Below are 27063 nucleotides of genomic sequence, written 5' to 3' on the forward strand. Positions count from 1 at the left end.
AGTTTAAACTGGAGGTTTAGTTACTACAGCACTGACTCCTGGCTGGCTGCGTGGGTTCAGTAAGGTCTACTCCTCTTCCTCTGGCAGAATTTGCTCCTGGATTCTGTGGTTCATTCTTCGGCAACTTTTTAGCTGAGAGATAAATTATCAGAATAAACACAATTAGAATAGCTGTATTTAATTCTTTATATAGATTCACTTAACAATACCAGAAAAGTTGTACTTTAAAGAAAATCTAAGTAAGTTCCTAAAGATAATGACCAGCCATTATGTTTATAATAAAGAAGCTCAGCTGCAACCCATCAATGTTCTCTGGACTGCCACAAACTTTCTGGAACAAGTCAGGTTATAAACAAATACTATCACCCCAGGAGAACTTGTCCTCTACTGTGCAAATTATTACCCCACATCACGACAGACTGTACCTCCTATTTTCTTCACTTATAGACTTTACCCTTCAAACATCTATCATTTTCCTCTCTTGTGGCTGATTAAGAATCCTAATCTGATTCATCAGTAGCTCTGCCTGATATACATGGACTTGATCCTAAAGGCACTATCTCAAAAAAACATTTCCCAATCTTGAGCCAGATAATCATGGCTTGCCACACATTTGGACAAAGCCCCACAACTGGCAGTTATGGCTTTATCTTTGCTAAGTTCTATGGAGCTTAACAGCTCTTCTCTGGAGTATGGCTCCCACTGATGAGAAAATGTACCAGCTAGATGTAGTTTGCTTGGATCCCAAAGATCCTTGATGTGTTGGGATTCATTAAACATTAAATATCTCTAAGAGCACCGACTGTAAGGGTGGCTAGACACACTGTTTTCTATCAGCCTTGGGGATACATCACTGAGGTAAGACTCTAGCTTTACCTTAGCCGTGAGGTTACACAAAAGCTGAACAAGATCTACTTCAAAATCTAAATGCCTAGTTGTGTTCTGGATCTTTTACAGTTTCTTTGTTGTAATATTCTACGATAGCATTAATCATCTTTAGAATCCTAGATGCTGGGCTGGGCAATGGATCTGGGAGCCAGGAGCACTGAGGTTTGGGAAGAAAAGCGTTCCCTTGGGCCACTTCTCTAGGAATGGCTCTAGGGATGGTAGTGTATATGGTAATAAAATGGTAAATTTCCAGTCAAATGTATTTACAAACAAAGCCCAGCCAGGACAAGACTAGGCTAACATTACAAACTTTTATTATAATTAATACCAAATTAGGTTTTGGACTAAGTGATCATTTCTCCCTTTGGCATAATTCTGCAAGGGCTTATTGTAATTAGATCTGAGTGAAATCAGGAGGCTGAATTAAACTGGAATGAGGAACCTTTAACTTGTATTGATTAATTTTTATTGTGTGAAGATGAACTACAACATATCTTCAGGGGGTCTCAAAAGAAGTAGTCTCCTGTCTCCTATCTTAGTGAGTGCTACGCAAAGCGAAGCTGGTACTATCTGCTTTGTATATAGATAACTGCAGCTTACCAACCTGACCCTGAATTGATTAGGACTGTGAGAAGCTAAAAATCCTGAATCAAGTTAAGGAAGGTGTGCAATGAAAAAAGCCACTGAAGACCGTATCAAATTAAAAGCAGATGATAAATTTATGTAGACTCCTACTAAACAAGTGTACTCTACTTGGGAACCCATCAAAAGTACAAATATGGGGCTTCCCTGGTGGCGCAGTGGTTGAGAGTCCACCTGCCGATGCAGGGGACATGGGTTCGTGCCCCGGTCCGGGAGGATCCCACATGCCGCGGAGTGGCTGGGCCCGTGAGCCATGGCCGTTGAGCCTGCACATCCGGAGCCTGTGCTCCGCAACGTAAGAGGCCACAGCAGTGAGAGGCCCGCGTACCGCAAAAAAAAAAAAAAAAAGTACAAATATGAGTTCACTGTGTGATTTATTTAAGTTACTAATGGAGAGGTTACAACTCAATTTACACTTGAAGTTTCTTTCAAGGAAAGATACATTCTAATTTTAGAAAAGTAAATGAAAGCTCTAATACATAGCCTACTTTCTGACTGAAAGAAATAACCTTATTAGCAAGTCTAAATAAAAGGTACAAATTAAATAAAGCCCATCTGGTGGAGTCTTAATAGCATCAGAAAGGCTTAAAAGTTCAGCCTGATTTGAAGGCCCTATTATCTCCTTGTTTTCAGATGTGGTTGTGGGTGTGATCTGTCCCATTTATTTAAAAAAAAACAAACTGTATATTGTCTCATAATCCTTCACAACTATGCTAGTATTTCCCTAATAAAATGCAAGCCTGAGTTTCTCAGGAAAATATTTTACACAGTACACAGGCAAGTTTTTACCTAAATGAAGCCGCCACTAAACTCTCTCACCTAGTGAAAGATAATATGACAGTACCTGCAGCTCTTATTGAGTTTTCTTTAGCCTCTGAATCAGCTGTTCACTGGTTAATTTGTATGACTTCAGTATAAAAGAATACTTATTTGGGACCAAGGATGTGGACACCCCAGTTAATAATCACTGCTGTATAATAAAAGATGTTGTGGGATGAGACCAGCGCTTGGCACACAGACATTGTGGATGCAGCAGACTGTGAGAGCCACCACAGTAGACCCCTCCCATGGGATCTGCACCTGAAAACTACTAGGAGGCGGCTAGGGTCAATAAAAATTTTAATTGTTGTTATAGAAAAAAGGAGGCTTCAACTTCATTACCTATAATCAACGACTGTGCAACAGCAATCATTATTAGTTAAAAGTACTTAGAGGAAAGGTAAGAGCACAGTGTAGGATCAAATGACCATCAAGGCACTAGAAAGCCTGGATATTGTTTTGCTTTCCCTTGTTCTCTCTGTGCCTCAGTGCTTTGAAACTTTCTCCATTACAATATTTGCGTTAAAACAATTTGCTAAATCTGTATGTACAATGTACTTGTCTGTGTTATAGTTGTCAGTAATCAATGATTTAAAAAGAACTTGAAAAATAAACAAAAATAGTGTTCAGAGCAAAGGAGAGATGAAAATAGTTACTGATCAGTAAGAAAAAAAATCTCATCATGTCTGTATGTTGCACTGAAAAACATTACTGAGTTTATCTTCCTTTTATATAAAAACTATAATCTAATAGAAAAACATGTATTTATCCAATTTTTTTTTTTTTTTTTTTTTTTTTGGGTGGTACGTGGGCCTCTCACTGTTGTGGCCTCTCCCGTTGCGGAGCACAGTATCCGGACACGCAGGCTCAGCGGCCATGGCTCACGGGCCCAGCCGCTCCGCGGCATGTGGGATCTTCCCGGACTGGGGCACGAACCCGTGTCCCCTGCATCGGCAGGCGGACTCTCAACCACTGCGCCACCAGGGAAGCCCTATCCAAAATTTTCAGTGAAATCTTTAGAAGATCTATCTGCTTGAACTATCAGCTCCAAGTTCAGGCTTTCAACTCACCTAGAAGAAACTTAACTAAACTGAAAGCATTGCAACCTAATAGGTAATAATTTTTCAAATTTAACAATATGCCTAACAAATTAATGCTTCTGGAAGAAATCTAGGATAGTAGTATAATCATTAAAAAACAAAGCAAAACAAAATTCCAAGAATTAAAAAAAAAGACAGTCAAAACAAATATGCCCCCAGTGTAACTTGTTCTACCTACATTTTTACTGTTTGCAAAAAAGTTAATCTTACCTATTGCCATGAATATTTCATTTACATTCATTGATGTTTTAGCTGATGTCTCCATAAATAATAAACTGTTGTCATCTGCATAGGACTGTGCTTCCTGTTTATAGAACAAAAATTGAGATATATCCTTTGCACATACTATTACTATACCTGCCTTATTTCTGTTATAGAAAAAAAGAGGCTTATTACTACTCCAACTTGATCATCTACAACCAACAACTGTATAAGCAATTATTTATAGTTAAAAGTAAAACAAAGGTAAGAGTACTGCATAGTTTATAATTTCCCTTTTGCCTTAACTTCTTGCACTATCCCATCCTACTTTATCTGGCCTCACACTAAATCTACTTTCAGATGACGAGTTTCGGAGAGAGGGACGACAACCCTAAATATAAAACTCTTTGATCTTTATGGCAATTTTACCTATGCTCGTTATTTACAAGGAAGGTAAAGGGAAACCAAGTGTTTAACACTGGCTTCAACCACTAAATGGTACCCTTGTATTTAATTCTGAATGACTTCTACAAGCAACATTTTAATTCTGAGTATGTCATGAACCATTCCTTTGAAAATTCTATTACTACTTTACGTTGTCATGCTTTACAGTTTACGTGTATTATTGCCTTTGATCCTCACAGCTGTTGTGAAGAACAACCAATTATCATTCCAATTTGATAAAGAAAAAAATGAGGTTCCTTTGAAATGTATGTGACAGGGCCACTTGTGACTACGTAAGTGTGCTATCTGCCTCTCTATGCTGAGGAGGTAACTATCTTAGAAAGAGTAATAGATATTATACCTCACATGGTTGTCACCAGAATTAAATGAAACCACATGTGCAGATGATGCTCAGTTTACTACCTAATAGTGCAAGAAATATTAGTGCCCTTTCTCCCAGGACGTGTACTCCATCATCAAAAAAGAACATTAACCCATCACTGATATTATACATATAATGGCCACAACCAATCTTCTCTGGTAGAGAAGCTGAAGAGCAAGAGGAGGGGAAGTTTTAAAATGTCTAACTAGAGACATTGCTTTATTTTAAATGACTGTACTTTATTTTGCAGCTGGGAACACTCTTAATTAGCTATATTAGATAACATACACACTGGATTTTTTTAAGCTTTTATTTTTGAAGGCCCTTTTAAGAACCACCACATATATGTATGTGTGTATGTGGGTATGTATATGTGTGGTGATATAGATAGGTAGATAAAAAAAAGTTAGGAAGGATACTAAAGTATACGTGGGGTTGGAGGGATTAGGGTAGGAGGCAATCACCTTTTGCTTTATATATTTCCACACTGTTTGTGAACAATTACTTCTTTTGTAATTGTTTAGGTCAACAAAAATCTTTGAATCAACTTATATATTACAATTAAATAAAGATATTTAAAAATTCAGGTTTATCATGAGATTTTATTACAGAGTACACATCTGTCTAAAAATTTTCTATCATTTGCATCGTTTTAAAATTGTAACTGTAATTTAAGTGTGGGTACAGAAGAAAAATATGCGCCTCCAAGTGAAAGTTAAATTCAACATACCTGGAAATCGACAGCTCTTTTATTTGCGAGGTCAGCCTTGTTTCCTGACAAAGCTATAACAATGTTAGGGCTGGCCTGCCTCTGAAGCTCTTTAACCCAGTTTTTGGCTCTGGCAAAGGACTCCTGGGAAACAAAGAAACAGCTATTCGGCACAGGCTCAAAGAATGGCTAGAGAGCGTGTCTGTGAGGCGAGGCTTTAAAGACTGTCCAATGTGACTCCTGGAAAGCAATTCTTAGCACTACTGTAGTAGCTGAGACAATTGCATCTTATTTTTTTAAATCAGCTTCTCTATTTCATAAAAGCTTTGGCAGAAATGTCATGCTTGGCTAACAGAAAAAGATTAAGAAAAAATCTTTTCTATAATGGAAATTCTGAATACCAAAAACGGATATTCAAACAAGTTTTTTTGTAGAATGCATTTCTACTTACCTCGTTTGTGATATCATATACAACTATGGCTGCTTGTGCTCCTCTGTAGTACATTGGTGCTAGGCTATGGTATCGTTCTTGACCAGCTGTATCCCATATTTCAAACTTTACTGTTGTGTCATCAAGACACACCGTTTGGGTTAGAAAAGCAGCTGAAAGAAGAAAATGTCTGCAATAAGTTTATCATTTTCCTACTAATATTTTAATACTACAGAAAACACCTAGGAACCTGATATACTGCATACTCACAGTTAATAGTGGCTTTAAATACCTGTAAGATCTATGCTTCAAAGCTAGATAAATATATGCTTACATATAAAAACCTTCATAGTAAAATCACAGCTTGAAAGTGTTTCCTACATTCTTAAAAAGTGTGTTGTAATATTAAATAAGTTTTTTAAAGTTCTTAAATTGTTTTACAAATTGTGTATTTAAAAACTTTAAATTGTAACATGATTTAAGAAATATATATATTGATATTCTTTTTTTTTTTTTTTTTTTTTTTGCGGTACGCGGGCCTCTCACTGTTGTGGCCTCTCCCGTTGCGGAGCACAGGATCCGGACGTGCAGGCTCAGCGGCCACGGCTCATGGGCCCAGCCGCTCCGCGGCATGCGGGATCTTCCCGGACCAGGGCACAAACCCGTGTCCTCTGCATCTGCAGGCGGACTCTCAACCACTGCGCCACCAGGGAAGCCCATTGGTATTCTTGAAAAAATGGGGGGGAAGGTGGATCAGCATACCTATAACTACCATCTATACTGACAACAGCATACCTCTTGCTCCATTCTCCTGTGTTTAACTGGCATAATCTGGGAATTTAGTCCCAGTCCATTACCACTAAATCAATATATTTTTTATATTATTCCATCAAAACATCGACACTAATTTTTGTAATCATTATTACCTCAACCTAGACTTAATTTGTTTAACAGAGATTCAATATTAACTCCTTTCATTCCTTGCCTTATGGATTTTGTGATTTGTATTTTTTCCATCTGTTCTTTTCTGAGATTTTAATCTTAGTAAGAAAGTAGCATTTTATAATGATATTCCTCCTTTTAAAATTAAGAGATTGCTGTCACATCCTGCAAAGAATTACTGTATCATTTATTTTCTCAATTGCTTCCTGAGAACAATATGAAGTAAAATGTCTATTATAAGTATGATTCTCTTGGCTCTAAGAATAAACATCAGGAAAGACACCACATAGATACTTCTGAAAATAAGAAATTGATTTATAAGAGGTACTTTATAATCAAGTGAATTGAACTTTAAAATATAACTCTTAGAGTAAGTTTTTAGATGTTGTTAGCTGCACCAAAGACCTACACACAGCCATTTTCCCCAGCATGCTGGCCAACAGTATAAGCACACCTTACAGTTCCTTTCCTTCATTAACTTTGGTAGTTAAACCCTGCTGCTCTATCACTCAATATTAGTTGGTAAGCTCCTTCCTTTTTCTTTCAGGTCAAGGTGTATTCAACTCCCTGAAATTGGCATAGAATTAAGTTATAAAGTTTTCAAAAACTCTGTCCTCCCATGCAAGAGAATTATGATCCAATCCTGTAAATTGTAGCAGTTTACGAGCGATGTCAATCATAAGAGATTTGCTAGTTAATACCAATGTGCTGAATAAACCAAGTCTAATTTGACTTACATCTCTTCTATATTAGACATAACATTTATTTTCTGTGCTATTTTTATTAGGTCAACTGACTGCTGTACTGGCTTTGGTATCAACAAACTATAATCTTCTCAATTTTGCAACCATCATGATTGGAAATTTCTTTATTTTGAACTAATTCTATTAAGGGTTCTGTGAATTCTCACAATTGGCTAGTCATATTTAAAATATACTCCAATTCAAACTTCTTTTACCATCCAAAATTAGCAAAAATATCCATTTTTTAAAATCCTGTATTTATGATAAAGGATACCAAGAAAGTACTATGTCACTTTTTCCCAGTCACGAAAAGTTCTCATGCAGAATCAGTATTTTTATTTTTATTTATTTATTTATCTATTTTTTGCGGTACGCGGGCCTCTCACTGCTGAGGCCTCTCCCGTTGCAGAGCACAGGCTCTGGACGTGCAGGCTCAATGGCCATGGCTCACGGGCCCAGCCACTCCGTGGTATGTGGGATCCTCCTGGACCGGGGCACAAACCCGTGTCCTCTTCATTGGCAGGCGCACTCTCAACCACTGCGCCAGGCGGTTAAGAATCTGCCTGCCAATGTTGGGGACACGGGTTCTAGCCCTGGTCCGGGAAGATCCCACATGCCGCAGAGCAACTAAGCCCATGTGCCACAACTACTGAGCCTGCGCTCTGGAGCCCACGAGCCACAACAACTGGAGCCCACGAGCCACAACTACTGAAGCCTGCCCGCCTAGAGCCTGTGCTCCACAGCAAGAGTAGCCACTGCAACGAGAAGCCTGCACACTGCAACGAAGAGTAGTCCCCACTCACCGCAACTAGAGAAAGCCCACGTGCAGCAACGAAGACCCAACACAGCCAAAAATAATAAATAAATAAAATAAATAAAATTTTTAAAAAATGTATCAAGTGTCCATTCCCTCCTTAAGCCTGAAACCTGCATTTTGCACAAAGCTCTTAGGCAATCTCTCTAAACCTAGAAACCAGAATGTCCACCATCATGATTATGTAGTATCACTTCAGATATTCTTATAATAATTAAAGTAATAAATTATTGGAAAGAGACATTATTTGGAAGAGGCAAGAAGACTGAAATGAAAATCCAAAGGTGTCAGCTAAAATAAAGCAGATAGTAAATTCTTTAAATTGGCTGGAACAGATCAAAGAAACAGCCTTACGATACACAGGCAGTGACCAGATTTCAGTGTTATGCTGGGAGGAGACTGGATCCCTATCAAATTAACAAAGAATAAGAACAATCAATTCACGCAACTCCTCTCAGAAGCCATCCTTCATCACACCCTTTTAAGCAGGTCCTACCTTTGTGCTCCCAGAGTTCCTTATGCAAGAACATGTTTCACACTTTATAATCACTGGTTTACATTATCTTCTCCTAGACTGGGAAGTTCCTTGAGAAACTAGCTATTCTTGTCCATATTTAATATCTAAAACAAATATCAGTTCATATAAATGTCCAAAAAGTTTGCTGAAGTCCATGAAAGATATGTACAACTATTTGGGGGCTATTTTGACTAGATACAGTTCCCAAGTGGGAAAAAATAGGTATTTCAAAAGGCCTGTCTCTACTCAAGTTATTATGTAACAAACACAATCTCAAAGTACCAACAAGATCTCTTTACCTGGGTAACACCATACTGTTAACGTGATATGATAAAAAGAGCATAATTGGGGGGGGAGGAGAAAAAAGACCAATATTAGAGGCCAGTGGAATGAGTTTTAGGGTACAATCAAAAACACATTAGAACTACTTAAAAGTGCTGTAGTGCCACAAGGGCAGAAATATTATGGGAATAGGATAACCCAGTATCATAAACATTATATATCACAAAGACCATCATGATTTCCCAAAGTTCTCAAGTTTTCAAATACTACCAAAGTATTTAACTTCCCCCATAAAAGTCAGTGAAGTACAGCTGACATCTTCAAATCCTCAGTGCTTCTAAAAGTACATTACTAGTCATTTACAAAATTGTAAAAATAAATTCTAGCACTCAAAATATAAACTACTACATAAATACTGTAGCAACATTAACCAACCACCAACTTACCTGAATCTGCAAAACCACTTTAATTTATCCAAAACGTCTATTTTCTGGCTAAGAACCATCACTTTCTTAGACCTCTTCATTTTCTCTTCACTTCCATCACCAGCACTAGCAGTTGGTTTTCTTTTCGGGCCCATATTTCACAAAGAAACAGCTTTTATCACTTCGAGAGTTACTGTGTACGCGACGACAAGTAAAGAAAAACAAAGCTGCATTGAGATGCAGGTGCTGGCCTGTCTAATAGGCTCTCTCTTTGGGCTTCCACGATCAGTTCCTATTTGCAAGCTTGGCAGCAGGCAAGTAACACTTCAGTCTCAGCAAAACCACAAATTACTGAATGACAGACCTTGGGGTCAGCTGAGAGTTGGTGAAACTGTAAATGTTAAACCTGCAAATACCAAAGGCCTATAATGTGTAAGACCTTGATATATAGTAAGCAAGGTGGAGACACTGCAATACACTGGGCAAGGGAAAGAACATCCAAAATCAATAGCATTAACCAAAGGTTAACAACTCATAAAAAAAAGTTTAAACTAACACCAAAAATGATTCTACATGAACTAAACAGAAGGGCAAAAAAGGAAAAACCAAGGAACCAATATCACCCCAACCCTCAACTTATTATTTTATCGAATTTGATTGGAAAGAATTACTTTATTAGAACTGACCAAAAATCCTATAAGACTATCAGGTTTGATTATATAAAAATTAAAGACTTCAGGTTTGTAAAACATGTATCATACACTCAAAACACAGGGACAAACCCATTTAGAAAAATTTCTATAGTGGATGTTATGAGATTAATTTTTAATATGTAGAAAGCTCATATAAATCTTAACTCCAAAAGCATCAAAGATAAATGTGTAAGAAAATCCACAAAAGGCATGTAACACAGAAAAAGATCAACACCACTAGTAATCAATGAAATAATCCTCACAGCAAAAATAGTTAAGTATTATCCCTTAACTTAGCAAAATTAAAAAATGAAAATAAAAGAGTATAGCAAAAACTCATGCTCTGCTGGAGATACTGTGTAACTGTTTTGAAATAATTTTGCCAACATGTGGCAAAGCCATGAAAACTCTATTTGTTAACCTAGTATCTCATGGAATCTCTAAAAGATGATATGGGAGCAGGAGCGTAGGGAGAACACACTTTAAGTTCAAAGTATTTTTGTATTTAATAATAAGAAATAACCTAATGTATAAGTGAAAAGGCACTGATGGCTTGGTTAAGTATTAAGAAGCAACTAAATTTAAAATACTAATAAAATGACCTCTTAATTGCCAAAAAGTAAAAAAAACCCGCGAAAAAACCCACATACATCCACACACACACACACACATATATATACATACATACATATATATACATACATATATATATATAATATTTTTTTCCATGACTACGTTCTCCCTTACATAAAACTTGCACGGAAGTGGTGGATTTGATGCCCTATTAAAATTGAAAGGATATAGTTGTTAGAGAGGGGAAGAGCCTTGTTCAACATCTCAGATGCTGATCAGGGGCTTGTGATCATAAAATCCAAGTTAGAGGTTGTTTGGAAGTGATGTGTAGGGGAAGCAAAGGTTTTTAGAGTCAAGTAATTCAATGGTTGAGTTCGATGGATCTGAATCAAACTTCAGGGAGAAAGATGGCAGAAACTGACCAACTGGCATCAAGAACAAGGTATCAAAGTTATCTGTGAAGGTAGAAGTTGGTTTGCTGGGAAAATGAGTATCAGTGGCAGTAGTATTATAATACAATATAATGAATTTTATCAGACAGATGAGCACTGACTTCAGATGATAAAATTGTACACAGACAAGGATATATGGATGGTCTATGGCAGTGGTCCCCAACCATTTTGGCTCCGGGGACCAGTTTCATGGAAGACAATTTTCCCACGGATTGGGGGAGACAGGTTCAGGAGGTAATGCAAGCCATGGGGAAAGATGGGGAGCAGCAGACGAAGCTTCGCTTGCTTGCCCGCCGCTCACCTCCTGCTGTGCGGCTCGGTTCCTAACAGGTCACGGACTGTTACCGGTTCGTGGCCCGGGGGTTGGGGACCCCTGGTCTATGGGACTTCCCTGGTGGTGCAGTGGCAAGAATCCACCTTACAATGCAGGGTAGGTGGGTTCGATCCTTGGTAAGGGAACTAAGATCCCACATGCCGCAGGGCAACTAAGCCCACGCGCCACAACTACTGAGCTCATGCGCCTCAACAAGAGAGCACGTGTGCTGCAAACTACAGGGCTCACGCGCTCTGGAACCTGTGCGCCGCAGCTAGAGAGAAGCCCACGCGCCACAATGAAGAGCCTGCGAGCCGCAACAAAAGATCCTGCATGCCGCGACTAAGACCCAAAGCAGCCAAGAATAAATAAAATAAATAAATGATAAATGATAAATCTTTAAAAAAAGTATATGGATGGTCTAAAAGCCAACAACAGCCAAAATAAAAGCTGAGGCCATTTTTTATTTTCAACTGTATATGTGTATAGAAGAGAGTACCCAGTAGACCATGGCAGCAAAGATGAAGACCACGTATTCTTGGAATAGTTACAGTTCAACTAACGCAAGGAGGAAGGTAAGAAAGGGGATAAAAATAGATTGGGGTAGAAAGGAAAGCATACACAGTGATTAAGCCCCAACAGAAAACACTCCAAAAGCCTGGCAACAAAGTAAAAATTTAATAGAGATCATATATAAAAGATGGCCATACATGGGCTTCCCTGGTGGCGCAGTGGTTGAGAGTCTGTCTGCCGATGCAGGGGACGCGGGTTCGGGCCCCGGTCTGGGAAGATCCCACATGCCGCAGAGCGGCTGGGCCCGTGAGCCATGGCCGCTGGGCCTGTGCATCCGGAGCCTGTGCTCCACAACGGGAGAGGCCGCGACAGTGAGAGGCCCGCGTACCACAAAAAAAAAAAAAAAAAAAAAAAAAAAGATGGCCATACAGATGGCCAAGAAGCACATGAAAAGCTGCTCAACATCACTAATTATTAGAGAAATGCAAATCAAAACCACAATGAGGTATCACCTCACACCAGTTAGAATGGGCACCATCAGAAAATCTACAAACAACAAATGCTGGAGAGGCTGTGGAGAAAAGGGAACCTTCTTGCACTGTTGGTGGGAATGTAAATTGATACAGCCACTATGGAGAACAGTATGAAGGTTCCTTAAAAAACTAAAAATAGGGCTTCCCTGGTGGCGCAGCGGTTGAGAGTCTGCCTGCCGATGCAGGGGACACGGGTTCGTGCCCCGGTCTGGGAAGGTCCCGCATGCCGCGGAGCAACTGGGCCCGTGAGCCAAAATTACTGAGCCTGCGCGTCTGGAGCCTGTGCTCCGCAACAGGACAGGCCGCGATAGTGAGGGGCCCGCGCACCGCGATGAAGAGTGGCCCCCGCTCTCCACAACTAGAGAAAGCCCTCGCACAGAAACGAAGACCCAACACAGCCAAAAATAAATAAATAGATAAAGCAAACTGTCAACAAGTAAAAATAAACACTATAAAAAAAAAAAAAAGAAAACTAGATTCATATTTGCTAAAAAAAAAAAAAAAAAAAAAAAAACTAAAAATAGAATTACCATATGACCCAGCAATCCCACTACGGGGCATATACCCTGAGAAAACCATAATTCAAAAAGAGTCATGTACCACAATAATCACTGCATCTCTATTTACAATAGCCAGGACATGGAAGCAACCTAAATGTCCATCGACAGATGAATAGATAAAGAAGATGTGGCACATATATACAATGGACTATTACTCAGCCATAAAAAGAAACGACATTGAGTTATCTGTAGCGAGGTGGATGGACCTAGAGTCTGTCATACAGAATGAAGTCAGAAAGAGAAAAACAAATACTGTATGCTAACACATATTTATGGAATCCAAAAAAAACCAAGAAAGGTCATGAAGAACCTAGGGGCAGGACGGGAATAAAGATGCAGACCTATTAGAGAATGGACTTGAGGACACGGGGAGGGGAAAGGGTAAGCTGGGACAAAGTGAGAGAGTGGCATGGACATATATACACTACCAAATGTGGCAACGACAGCTAGTGGGAAGCAGCCGCATAGCACAGGGAGATCAGCTCGGTGCTTTGTGACCACCTTAGAGGGGTGGGATAGGGAGGGTGGGAGGGAGGGAGACTCAAGTGGGAAGAGATATGGGGATATATGTATATGTATAGCTGATTTACTTTGTTATGAAGCAGAAACTAACACACCACTGTAAAGCAATTATACTCCAATAAAGATGTTTTTTTTAAAAAAAGACACATGCGCCCCAATGTTCATCGCAGCACTATTTACAACAGCCAGGTCATGGAAGCAACCTAAATGCCCATTGACAAACAAATGGATAAAGATGTGGTGCATATATAAAATGGAATATTACTCAGCATAAAAAGGGACGAAATTGGGTCATCTGTAGAGAAGTGGATAGATCTAGAGACTGTCATACAGAGTGAAGTAAGTCAGAAAGAGAAAAACAAATATCATATATTAACGCATATATGTGGAACCTAGAAAAATGGTACAGATGAACCGGTTTGCAGGGCAGAAATAGAGACACAGTTGTAGAGAACAAACATATGGACAACAAGGGGGGAAAGTGGTGCAGGAGGTCATGGTGGTGTAATGAATTGGGAGATTGGGACTGACATATATACACTAATATGTATAAAATGGGTAACTAATAAGAACCTGCTCTATAAAAAAATAAAATATAATTCAAAAATTCAAAAATAAATAAAGATGGCATAAATTAATCAACCAAAAAATAAAAAGATGGCCATATTCCCAAAGTAAATCCCACTTATGAGATGATCTATATAAATACTCATCATATTGAACTCATTCTTAAAGACCAGTAAGCATCTGATAAGGATTGATATCCAGAATATACACAAAACTCCTACAACTTAGCAACACAAAAACCCAAACTATCCAATTAAAAAAAAGGACAAACGACTTTAATAAACATTTCTCCAAAGATAAATGGCTGGGAATTCCCTGGTGGTCCAGTGGTTAACACTTGGCACTTTAACTGCTGGGGCCCAGGTTCGATCCCTGGTCAGGGAACTAAGATCCCACAAGCCGTGCAGCATGGCCAAAAAAACAACAACACACACACACACACACACACACACACACACACACACACACACACACGGCCAAGAAGCACATGAAACGATGCTCAACATCACTAATTAATAGGAAAATGCAAATCAATACCGCAATGAGATACCACTTCACACCCATTAGAATAGCTATTATCAAAATGGAAAACAAGAGTTCCCAGGATATGGAGAAATTGAAACCCTTGTGCACTGATGGTGGGAATGTAAAATGGTGCAGCCACTGTGGAAAACGGTATAGAAATTCTTTAAATACTAAACACAGAATTTCCGTATGATCCAACAATTCCACTTCCAGATATATGTCCAAAAGATGTGAAAGATATTTGTACACCAATGTGTACAAATATTTGTACAAATAACACAGCGTTATTCACAATAGCCAAAAGGTGGAAGAGACCCAGGAGCCCATCAAAGGATACAAGAATAAGCAAAATGTTGTATATACATAAAATGGAATATTATTCTGCCTTAAAAAGAAAATTTTGACATGTTTACAAGATGGATGAACCTTGATGACACGCTAAGTGAAAAAAGCCAGTCATAAAAGGACACTATCATATAATTTCTCTTATATGAGTGAGGTTCCTAGAGTAGTCAAATTCAGACAGAAAGTAGGATGGTAGTTCCCACAGGTGGGGGGCGGAGTGGGGAAATAGGGAGTTTTTGTTTAATGGATAGGGTTTCAGTTGGGCAAGATAAAAAAGTACTGAAGGTGGACATGATGTTTGCATAACAATGTGAATACACCTAATGCCATAAAACTGCACACTTAAAATGGTTAAAACTGTAAAATTTTTATTATGCGTATTTTACCACAACAAAAATCATTCAAGCAACATCTAAAGATAATTGTTGCCAAATGAACGCAATCTTGGAAAATATGAATGATACATAGGGAAGTCTGCATGAAGTCATGCAAAATGAGGATCAGTTTTTCTCCAACATTATCTAGGAGGAAGATATATTTTTAAAAGACTAATTCATGCAATTTTTTTCAGAAATAATATGGGAGTAACAGAGATCAATGTGTTTTTCTTTTACTATCATAGCTTGACAGTTACTCTTAAAGGACACCCAACTCTTCTAAGGGAATCTACTAGCCAGGACATAAGCTAGTCACATGTCACTAGCTGAACATTATCATACTAATATTTCTGATAGTACATTAATGTACACTGTTTTAAAATTAGTCGTAGGAGTTTGAACTTGGTCAGTATTAAGTTAGTACCCCAAACCCAATCACCCTAGAATGACCTGATAAAACCAATACTTGAACCTTCAAGGCTGAGAGTCTGTGGTTACCACACCAAGGGCACAATCCTTAAAGCCTTTACTCACCTGATTGGTTTTATATAACAATCATGTTCCAAATACTAAATAGGGAAGCAGAATGAAGGCACACGTCACAAAGAGGAAAGGTGAAGAAATGGGAGAAAGAGGAGAGGTTGTTACAAGCTATTAGCTAGTATCAGACAAATGCTCCCCAACAAACACCAAGAGAAAAAGTTAATGAAATTAACTCAGCTTTAAGGGATATATGTCCATGAAAGACATTTAACAGATACTTTGTTAAATAGTTTAAACAGTACATTAAAAAATTCCTAGAATGTGCAAGCAAAGATGACTTCTGGTTCTGCATGTAAGGAACGTAGAAGTCGCCACTCCATTCTGACAAATGAAAAGCTAAATAAACTGAAAAATCAACAGTTGTTCTTGGATCTGAAAAAGAAGTGAGGTCACAGGGCAATCTGTTGTCCCCAAAATTGGAGAGACAAGCCAGGTGGATACAGAAAACCACAACATGTAAGAGTAGAAACCTGAGGAAACCAGTGCTGGTGTAGGAAACTGTAATTGACAAATTGCTGGAGGTTAGGTATGGACAAATCTGAGTTAAAAACTCCAGGGGAACCCACCAGACATGGGGGGGGGGGGGTGCACCACACTTTTGTGAGTTTTACATCCAGGAACTTGATCAGGTTCTCACAGTACATATCAGAGAAAAATCCCTGCCTGCTTCTGGCAAGCTAAGAGGAAAAGGAACCATTTTGAAATAAACCAGACTAGCATGTTCTTAACAAAGCCTGTCCCCATGAGAAACTAGTTAACTAGTTAACCTGTTGGAGTATTATCAGACTCTTAACTGACTTGGGGGAAGAAATATCCAACTCAAGCCAGTTCTATCCTTCCATGTGGGAGAAGGGAAATCTCTAATTCCAGTCCATTCTAGCCATCCTGTCTCATCCAAGGGGGGGAGAAAAAAACTGATGACCACTTGTGAAGTTCACTGTTTAGACAAACAGGCTCACTAAAAGACAGACCTAAACACAGGACTATAGAATGGTCCCCCCCCACACACACACACCTCTTTACTGCACTACTAAAGGCCTATTTATGGCACTTGCTTTCACCCACTATATCATATCCAGCTAGCAAGAAAAATCACAAGGCATACTAAAAGGCAAAACACAGTTTGAAGAGACAGAGCAAGCATCAGAACCAGCAACAGCAGAGATGCTGGAATTACCAGACTGGGAATTTAAAACAACTAGGATTAATGTGCTAAGGACCCTAATGGTAAAGACAGAATACAAGAATAGATGGACAATGTCAGCAGAGAAATGGAAATCTTAGGAACACCCCAAAATTGCCAGAGGTCAAAAACACCGTAAGAGAAATAAAGAATACCTTTGATGGGCTTATTAGATGACTGGACATGGCTGAGCAAAGAACCTCAGACCTTGAGGCCTATCAATAGTAACCTCCAAAACTGAAATATAAAGAGAATAAAGACTGAAAAACACTGAACAGAATATCCAAGGACTGTGGGACAACTACAAAAGGTGTACTATATTCATAACGGGAATACCAGAAGGAGAAGAAAGGAATGGAATATGTGAAGCAATAAAGACTGAGAATTTCCCCAAAATAATGTCAGACACCAAATTACAGATCCAGGAAGCTCAGAGAACACCAAGAAAGAGAAATGCTGAAAATTCTACACCCAGGCATATAATTTTCAAACTAAAGAAAATCAAAGATAATGTGCAAGGATTGTGCCCTGGCTATTTTGCAAAGGAGGCCTCTTTCCCCCTTCTCCTTAGTGATATCCCTTCTCCATTTGGTTTCAGAACCTAGCACTTAATACTTCCCAAGTCTCAAGGAAATCTACCAGACTTTAAAAAAATTAGTGGCCTTCAAAGTGACTCTTTTAATGCTTAGCAATAAACCTATCCACTAAGTGAGCTTAAAATAAAAGTTCTGATATCTGAGTATTTTACAATATAAGACTGGAAAAGGGCAAGCTAAAGAAGGCAGAAGAGACAGAGAAGACTAAGCCCCAGAGTAACAATTAAAGGAAACCTGCAATCCCAGAATATAATTATTTATGCCAAGCAAGGCCCAAAGAAATTGCAAATATCTATCTTTAAGGGAAGAAAAAAGTGATGAAGAGACCGGAATCCCTTTGATTCCATAATCATTAAATAAAATTACTTTGGTTCAGTAACCACATCTAGAAATTGATTCTACAGAAATAAGTCCAGAGGAGAAAAAATTCCAAGAATACATCCACTATTAGATAATTATCTAAAACAGCAAACAAAAATTCAAACATTAAATGTCTAACAATAAGGGTATGGTTAAAAAATAGGAGACTGCCAGTTACTAAAATTAGTATGAATACAATATAATACAGATATTGAGTATTATCATTAATAAATGAAACAATACAATAGTATGACTATTATAAATGATTCTATATAAAAATATCATGAAGTTATAAATAGTTCACAGAGAATGGAAACATAATGGGCTCTAAAAATATGAAAAGATGCTTGACCTCGCCCCTATTATGGGAAAAATATACATTAAAAAATGCAGAGATCAATGTACATAAGCATGGCAAAGATCTGTAAGTATGACACTACCCTGAGTTAGTAAAATAGGGTAACAGGCATTCTGTGCGCTGCTGGTTGGAGGGCAGTGTGGAAAAATGTATCAGAATTACAAAAGTATATGACCTAAGACACAGCAATCAGAAATACTTGGAATATGTGAGAAATAACCATGAATTAAATTATTCAATGCAGCACTGTTAACGCCCCAAAATATAAAACAATGTGCAAATCTGAAACTAGAACTGATAAAGCATATTGATTATGATCCATTCAAAGGAATGCTGATACAGCCAAGAAAAATGAGGATGCTCTTCATAAAATGATATGAAAAATCAGACTGTATTTTTCAAGATGGCCAGAAGATTTCACACACATTCTTGTTACAACATGACACTGACATTCTTTCCTCAAATCTGTACAAGCCTGTGATATGAACATAATTGACACTATCTACATGAACTTCTGGGGGGTAGCTCATAAAAAGCTACCCAGCCTCTGCCTGGTATTTTGGGGATATTCATGTTTGAACCCAGCCATCATGCTGTGAGGAAACCCAAACCAGGTGGCAAGGCCACATGCAGGTGTTCTGGCTGACAGCCCCAGCTGAGGTCCCAACCAATAGCCAGAATGAGCTGCCAGATGTGTTGAGATGATTCCAGCCCCAGCACTGACTGCCACCCATGACATCAGAAAATCACCTAAGCCCACTCAACCCCCAGAAACAAAAGAGATAATAATTGTTTGTTTGTTTTTTTTTTTTTTTTTTTTGTGGTACGTGGGCCTCTCACTGTTGTGGCCTCTCCCGTTGCGGAGCACAGGCTCCGGATGCACAGGCTCAGCAGCCATGGCTCACGGGCCCAGCCGCTCCGCGGCATATGGGATCCTCCCAGACCGGGGCACGAACCCGTATCCCCTGCATCGGCAGGCGGACTCTCAACCACTGCGCCACCAGGGAGGCCCAAAAGAGATAATAATTGTTTTAAATGACTAAGCTTTGGGTTCATTTGTTTCTGAGCAGTAGATAACTGGGACAGTATTAAAGTGAAAAATAAAAAGTATACTACAGTAGGTCTGGTATGTTTCAAATTGCATAAAAAGGAGAAAATACACAGATTTAAATATAATAGTAACTTTGCAAGGACAAAGTAACACTACCTCTGGGAAAAAGAACTAAGTGGGTAGAAGACAGGAGGGAGACTTTTCGGTGTCAACCATTTGAGATTTGACTTATAAGAACAAATCAATGAAATAATAAAAATGTGATACATGTGGATGGCATAAAAATGAACACAGTGGTGCTCACTTTGGAACATGAGTGATTTGAATTTTTATTTAAAAATACTTTCACATTATTTTCCTTATATCAATAAATCAATATATAAGGGGCTCAGTACCTGCCAAGTACCACATATTTTATAACAGAGTGCTTATGTCATGCATATCCTGACCCTAAACTTTATCAATTCCAGAATACAGGTGGCAATGAAGAAAGACCTGTCTTTAATCCCAGCTGTCACTTAGTTGTAAAACCTCAGGCAAATCACTTTTGTTGCCTCAGTTTCCTCATCTATAAGATTAGTATTTCCTCATCTATAAGATTAGTATTTCCTCATATAGCTATGGTAAGGTCCAGATGACACTGGGAGAATGCTGTATAAGTTCTATGACTGCATCATATGACATGTAACTAACTTAAAAATTACCTTACAAGCTACCCTAAAATTACTCTGTATTTCCTTGAAGTCACATTTTTCTAAAATTTACAAATTACTTATGAATACTATAGATGAGAAAGTTAGGGTTGTCGAAGTTCAAGTTCAAGCACTCTAATATTAAAGTACCCTATGTGTCCAAGATACATTCACGTTACACCTCAAACAGAATTGATATCAACTAAGTGGAACCCCTCTTGGCTCTCGTTCTATGTGAGGATAAATAACTTTAAAAAAAAATTTCTTGGCCGTGCTACATGGCATGTGGGATCTTAATTCCCCAACTAGGGATTGAACCCACACCCCCTGGCAGTGGAAGCAGGAGTCCTAACCACTGAACCACTGAAGTCCTTAAATAACTATTTTTTTAACTGAGAAACGCTGAAGGTGTCTGATAATTAGAGTGACTACAGTCCCATATCATCACAGTATCTCTTCTTTTTGAATCCAAAGAGTGACTGCTATCTTCAGCTTTGCAAACAGGCTAAAAAACCATGAATGACTGGTTCCTCATCCTGCTGTTACCCTTCCTCATCTATATTACCTGGAAAAGAGGGTGAATGTTGTTCACCAGCACTTCCCTCAAATACTGTTTTTTAACACTTGTAAAATACTAAGGATTATTTCTTATTTTCAAAATCCAATATGTGACTTCACTCTCATCTTGAGGAATTTAGTAATTTGGTAGTTGCAGTTCATGTTTACATCAAAATAGCCAATGATCAAAAATCAAAAGCCTCTGGAATTACTCCTGTTGCCTTTCTCACTCTAATACATCCCTATTTGCCACCAAGAGGCCTGGTAACAAAAGGCTCTCAATGATAACTCCAAATGATGAATTAATTCAGCATGCATGGCAAGGAAGACTGCATATAAGTAACCTCAGATTACTATGGTATAAGACCCAAAAGGGGGAAAGGTTAACTTTGATTTCTAATATTTAGCACAGTGCTAGGAGCTTGGTAAATGTGTTGAGTAAATGAATTTTAGAAAAGCTTGATAATCTTATTTCCCAGTAATAACAGAATAAAAGCAGCAAATTAGTGAATCAACAGAGGTAGTTCACCATAGTTAGAGCTAATTGGCAAAATCATTCTACCAAACAGCTTTGAACACTTCAGCAACAACAGAGGGCATCGATGAATTAAGACAGGGCAAAAACAGACGTTCATGATCCCAAATTGTGAAATAAATTTTAAGAGGAAGAAAAGGTTTAACTATATTGATTGCATTGTTTAATGTGGAGCAGAGTACACACTTTAAAAAAAGTCTCCCCTCAAAGAATCCTGATTTAGCTCACTCTTCTCATTTTCTAAATGTGTACGCAAACAGTGCTGTTTGTAAAAGGAAGCCAGGATTGAAGCTAAGCTTATTGGCTCCTAATTCACAGCAATGCTTCAGTAGCCACATATGATAACATTTTAAACTGGAACACTAGGGAATAACTGATGTTAAGACTATTAAAATTTTTTAGGTCAGAACTGGTACAAACATATAAAATACCAAATCTTTACCAATTTCTCCTAGTAATACAACCTATCTCAAATACTGAATATGTACTTTCTAGAAGGAAATATTATTATGCATAAAGGTAATATTCTTTCACTTAGAACCAAAAGATAAACTCCCACAAATTTTAACTCTCACTGTAACAGAAAGAATAATGGATATTTAAAAAACCATTTTTCTCATGAATTGAAAACTATATGCTGGTGGTTTGTCCCTAGGTCTTCTATCCTTTCTCAAAAGTACTTTTAATTGAAAACAATATGCAGATGCAAAAAGATAAAGGAAGTAAACAAATGCACAGATTACAATTACACAAACAAGTCTTTTTACAGCTAACGAGTGAAGGGCAATAGTAGAAAGCTTACTACTACAGGAAAAACATGAGTTATTCAGATTTAAATTTTCTAGCTGCTTTTATTTCTCAGTTTAGGAAGCAACCTTAATATCTACATACATGTCGTATTCTATCTAACTATGTAATTACTCTCTCTGAGAAAACTTCCAAAATATCTTAGTTGATGTGGGGAGCAGGCATTTAATGTAACATACATAAATAACCGCTTTTTTGAAAATCAACAAATGGTGGGAGGGTTAAGCAACAATCTACCATATAGAATTTAAAGAAACTTAGCTGTATATGCTCATGCTATTTACTTGAAGGAATTTGCAAAAATTCCATTTTTGGAAAGGCTCAAATTTAGGAAGTACCTGCTCATAAAGTTTTTTACATCTTATTTGTTCCTATAACTTTTTCTTTTCTTTCTTTCTTTTTTTTTTCGGTACGCGGGCTTCTCACTGTTGTGGCCTCTCCCGTTGCGGAGCACAGGCTCCGGACGTGCAGGCTCAGCGGCCATGGCTCACAGGCCCAGCCGCTCTGCGGCATGTGGGATCCTCCCGGACGGGGGCAGGAACCCGTGTCCCCTGCATCGGCAGGCGGACTCTCAACCACTGTGTCACCAGGGAAGCCCCTGTTCCTATAACTTTTAATAAGAAACTTTATCTTCCAAGAGGAGAAAATCTGGACATAAAATTCTTTAACACTGTCAAATCCTAAATTGAATGCTCTGCACTAGGTGGAAAAGTCACGGTTCTAAAATAATGTCATGTAATGACAATACAACAAAAATATCAACAGTGATAAAAATGACTCAGCAGGGCTTCCCTGGTGGCGCAGTGTTTTAGAGTCCGCCTGCCAATGCACGGAACACGGGTTTGTGCCCCAGTCTGGGAAGATCCCACATGCTGCGGAGCGGCTGGGCCCGTGAGCGTCCGGAGCCTGTGCTCCGCAACGGGAGAGGCCACAACGGTGAGAGGCCTGCGTACCACACACACACAAAAAAAGACTCAGCAAACAGTAATGGTGGTGATGGTGATGGTAATGGTAATAGCTAATATTTAATAAGCATTTTACTCCATGCTAGGCATTGTGCCAAGAAATGTATATGCACTTTCATTTAATCTTTACCAAAAACCTCTCAAGTAAGGTACTATTATTTCCATTTCATATAAGACGCAAATAAAGCTGGGTATGACTTGCCGCAGATGATACGTGGTATGTGCTGGAGCTAGAATTTTAAATCAAACAATGTGGATATAGAGCTGCCCGCCACCCCTTTCTTAACCACAATGCTCGACTCTTAAGAAGGTCCTGGTCGTAAATTGATAAGGTAAGGTAAAAGACTGTTAATAATAACTTTGAAACCAACCTTGTTTTTCTTAATTTTAATAATTTTCCCCCCAGATGTTTCTGAATCTGAATAGAAAAACAAGTCCTGGTAGCCCCTTAGAGGAAACTGGATGGATGTTAAATATAGAATAAACTTTGTTCTTCCAGTAAAAACAACCCTGAAATAATTATTTTAGACACTCTACTTAGGGTTAATAACTGCTGAAAATAGCTTAAAAAAGAAGGCACTTATTTCTTTAATTTCGTGTATAACCAGTCCTTGATTATCTGTGGCAATAAAAGGGAGCAGCATCGGTACAGATAACTGACAACTATGGATATTCTAACTCCTGTAAGTAAAGACAAGGCAGGGTATCCTTGATGGAACAGAGAAGGAGCCATGCTCTCTTAAAGAGGCCTAGCAGGTTAACAGGAAGGGGTTCCCATATAAAGAAATAACAGGTTAATACGTAATGTAACCAGTACATAATACTTGTAATTCTCAAACTGGAGGAGTTAGATGAACAATAAGTTTTTTAAAAATCCTACAGTTTAAAAAAAAGAAAAGCAATTATTCCATTTGTGGGAGAACTTTAATATGTAGTGTAAATGTAATATTGGCTCCTCAGAACACAGAAAGCAGGGGTTCTCAAACTTTGGCATGTATTAGAATCATGTGGAAGACTTGTTAAAACTTAAGATAAATCTTTAGGTGTTCAAGGTGTTAAATGAAAGATGGCCAGTCCAAACATCCAACAAGTATTTACTGAAGAGCTATGCGCCTCCAGATGAGATAGCAAGAAGGGTGACAACCCTCTGAGCCTAATGCTCCCTGCTAATCTTATGGGCTAGTCTTAGACAGACAACGGGAATGTAAATGTCATGCAGACTTCAAACCCCTACAAATAAGCTAGAACTCCCCAAAGCGCTAAACCCACCACCTAACTACCTATCTCATTATGAGTGCTATAGAGCCAAGGGGCAGGGGTGTGGGGTATTGTGAGACAACATGGATTCTTAAATCAAGCTATCGTGTTTAGGAAGAACCACAAAAACTAAAGAAACCTTGATGTTTTTGATGAATATAAGGTTCTAGAATACACAAATTCAAGAGTGTATTCTTGAATACGATTTCCACCTTACAACATAACCAGAGATGAAAATTTTAAGTGAGCGCTTCAGACCGCAACTAATGTTATTAAACATAAACAGTTAAGTAAAAAATAAAGAACAGATGAAATGTAAAACATGTGGCCAGGTTCATTTTTGGACAGCTCCTACCACACATCAGCCAAAACAAAAAGACATATTACCTACAAGTTACAGACCTTAAATAGCTCAAACCTTGAGATCCTTAAATGCTTAGATTCTACTCTAGTCCTTAAGGGTGAAGAGCTGCAGCAAAGAGCATAAAAAAAACAGTGCTCATCCGTAGGCAAGTTAAACCAATACGTCTTACACCTTAAACTTACAAAATATGTCAGTTCTCTCACAAACAAACAAACAAAAAAACCAGGATTCACAGCTGTAATCATAATGACACTGTCATACCTCCTAAGGATATTAATATGTGGTCAACATAGTGGAAAGGTATCCAGCCAGTATCCATTAAAATAGAAATTGGGATGTAAAGTCCTTCTAAAGTTGGTTTAAAAAGCCAGCTCAATCTGTACTCATAGAAAATATTAAGGAAGTTTTATGTGTTAGAATGCAAACCTTTTGACAATTTCATTAATGAAATGTAGACAATCTAATTGGTATTAAATGGAAATGGAGATTATATATATATACACACCCATACACACATATCAGAGGATATGTATATGTATGATGATGCACTGATAAGGGGTTAAATTTCTCTTTTAAATGTCCTTCTTAAGATGTCATTAGGAAAAAATACACTTCGAAGATAATTGGGAGTATCCAAAACAAAAACAAAGTTCTAGTCTTAGGCTACATTTCCCAGGAGTTAAGTTCTTTACTACAGTACTTCAGTGTTTTTGTTATTTTAATATGTACTGCGAAGGGGGGCAGGGTTAGCACAAAGCAAGTCCCAAGCATATCAGCCCAGGTATTTTGCCTACGATGCATATGTACTTTGGAAAATGCTGCAACTGACAATCACTTGCCAAAAAGCAGTTATAATAACTAACTTTTTGCACCAGTTTAAGGTGGGTGGACATAACCTCAATCTCTTTAAAACTCTTCCTACCATGTGGGCTAGTTAACTTTGGCCCAATTTGCTTTCTGGAGGAGGCTAAAGCTTGAGAGGTAATACTTCATTATTAAATCATACGTATCTGTATTTTTATATTTCATTATTAAACGGTATACACACACACAAATGTATTAATAAAGAAACCACAAAGAACGTGTGATACACTTTATTAAAATTTTTTAAAATACCAAGATTTCTGAATCAAAATAAAAGCTGCATGATATGGACTATATTTTTGATGCTCATCCATTATAAAAACCATAAAATACTAAAGTGGGATCACACTGTAACATGATATACAAATGGAGGAGGTTGACAATCACTGTTATACTGCTGAGTCTATTAAAGTGGAAATACCACTTATCTACTATATTTCCTATATGTAGGGAAAAGCCAGGAGATACTAGAGTTCTGTAATTTATCTTATTGGGAGGATCTGAAACTACAAATAAAATTCTCAAGTGTACTTACTTGAGAACATATACTCAATGCATAGCATAAAGTTATGCTCCTGAAAGATGGACTCCAAGAAGTTGCTACATGCCAATGGGTATCTGCCTTACATATTTCAAAAGTATGACTTTAAAATGTATAAAATACCTGGAAAAAATATGGTACTGCTTATTACACACCCCTTGTAAAATATTGCAAATCTTAAAGCTGTCCACACAGTACCTAATTCAAAAGCTTCATTTGGCAGATGAAACTGATGCCCCAAAAAGGCTGTTTTGCCCCGCTGCTATATACAGTTGTGGATTTCTCTGATGAGGTTCAATTCAATCTTGTCTTCTATTCACAGCCATGCTCTGTTGGTTGTCTCCTCTTTGTCCTGCATCTTACTGTTCCCTTGCCTCAGTCTTACCAAAAACACTGTAAGCAGTGCTGCTTACTCTACCTCTTTCCCCTCTCCTTCCATCTTTCTCTCCAGGTCCCATTTCCCTTTCATGTCCCTCTTCATTAATCACTTATTCTTTCTCTTCCCTCAGTTATTTAGAATTAGAATTTTAATGTTAACTCTTTTACTATTTACTTTTACTATTTTCACTATTCATTCTAAAGCCAATATAATTCAGCACAAACATGTAATAACTTGAAGAAGCTTCTAATCATTATCAAGAAAGATATCAATCAAATCTTATACTTGGGGACACTGATTCCACTCATGTTTGCATCTGTATTTTAGCTTCCATACAAGCATCTTGGGGATATCCAACAAATCAAAATATTAAACAACATTACCTTAACAAAAACCAAGTTATAAAGCTTGAGCCTGCTGCTCAGCTCTTCACTCTGTGACCTACTTAGTACCCATCATCATACAATCAGAACAGCAAAATCTTATTTGTCAACGTATGATTCAATTAAATGAAGAAAGGATAAAAGAAAATCTTACCCCCAATGGTACTCTCTTGAAATTCATGAAATTGGCCCTTCACAAAACGAAGCACCAGGCTCGATTTGCCAACAGCAGACTCTCCCAGAAGTACTAATTTGAACTGGCATATTTTATTTCCAGTATTTGGCCCATTGGGTCTTGTTGCTCCTCGATTAGCCAT

General features: G+C 38.1%; 1 protein-coding gene across 2 annotated transcripts; it reads right to left on the reverse strand.

Moving 5' to 3' along the window:
• RAB5A (RAB5A, member RAS oncogene family) lies at window positions 1-27063 on the reverse strand (the record flags this gene model as incomplete). 2 transcript variants are annotated; one of them, XM_079704923.1, is made up of 5 exons in its annotated part: window positions 1-132; window positions 3660-3753; window positions 5207-5329; window positions 5637-5746; window positions 26901-27063. In XM_079704923.1, 5 exons carry the CDS (start codon window positions 27061-27063, stop codon window positions 17-19), a joined length of 606 nt encoding a protein of 201 aa, XP_079561049.1. In that variant the 3' UTR covers window positions 1-16. The 2 variants fall into 2 exon arrangements, with proteins under 2 accessions (XP_079561049.1, XP_079561048.1); XM_079704922.1 differs by having other exon boundaries at window positions 5637-5788.

This window comes from Hyperoodon ampullatus, assembly GCF_949752795.1.
Source record: "Hyperoodon ampullatus genome assembly, chromosome: 5".
Classification (NCBI taxonomy): Eukaryota; Metazoa; Chordata; class Mammalia; order Artiodactyla; family Ziphiidae; genus Hyperoodon; species Hyperoodon ampullatus.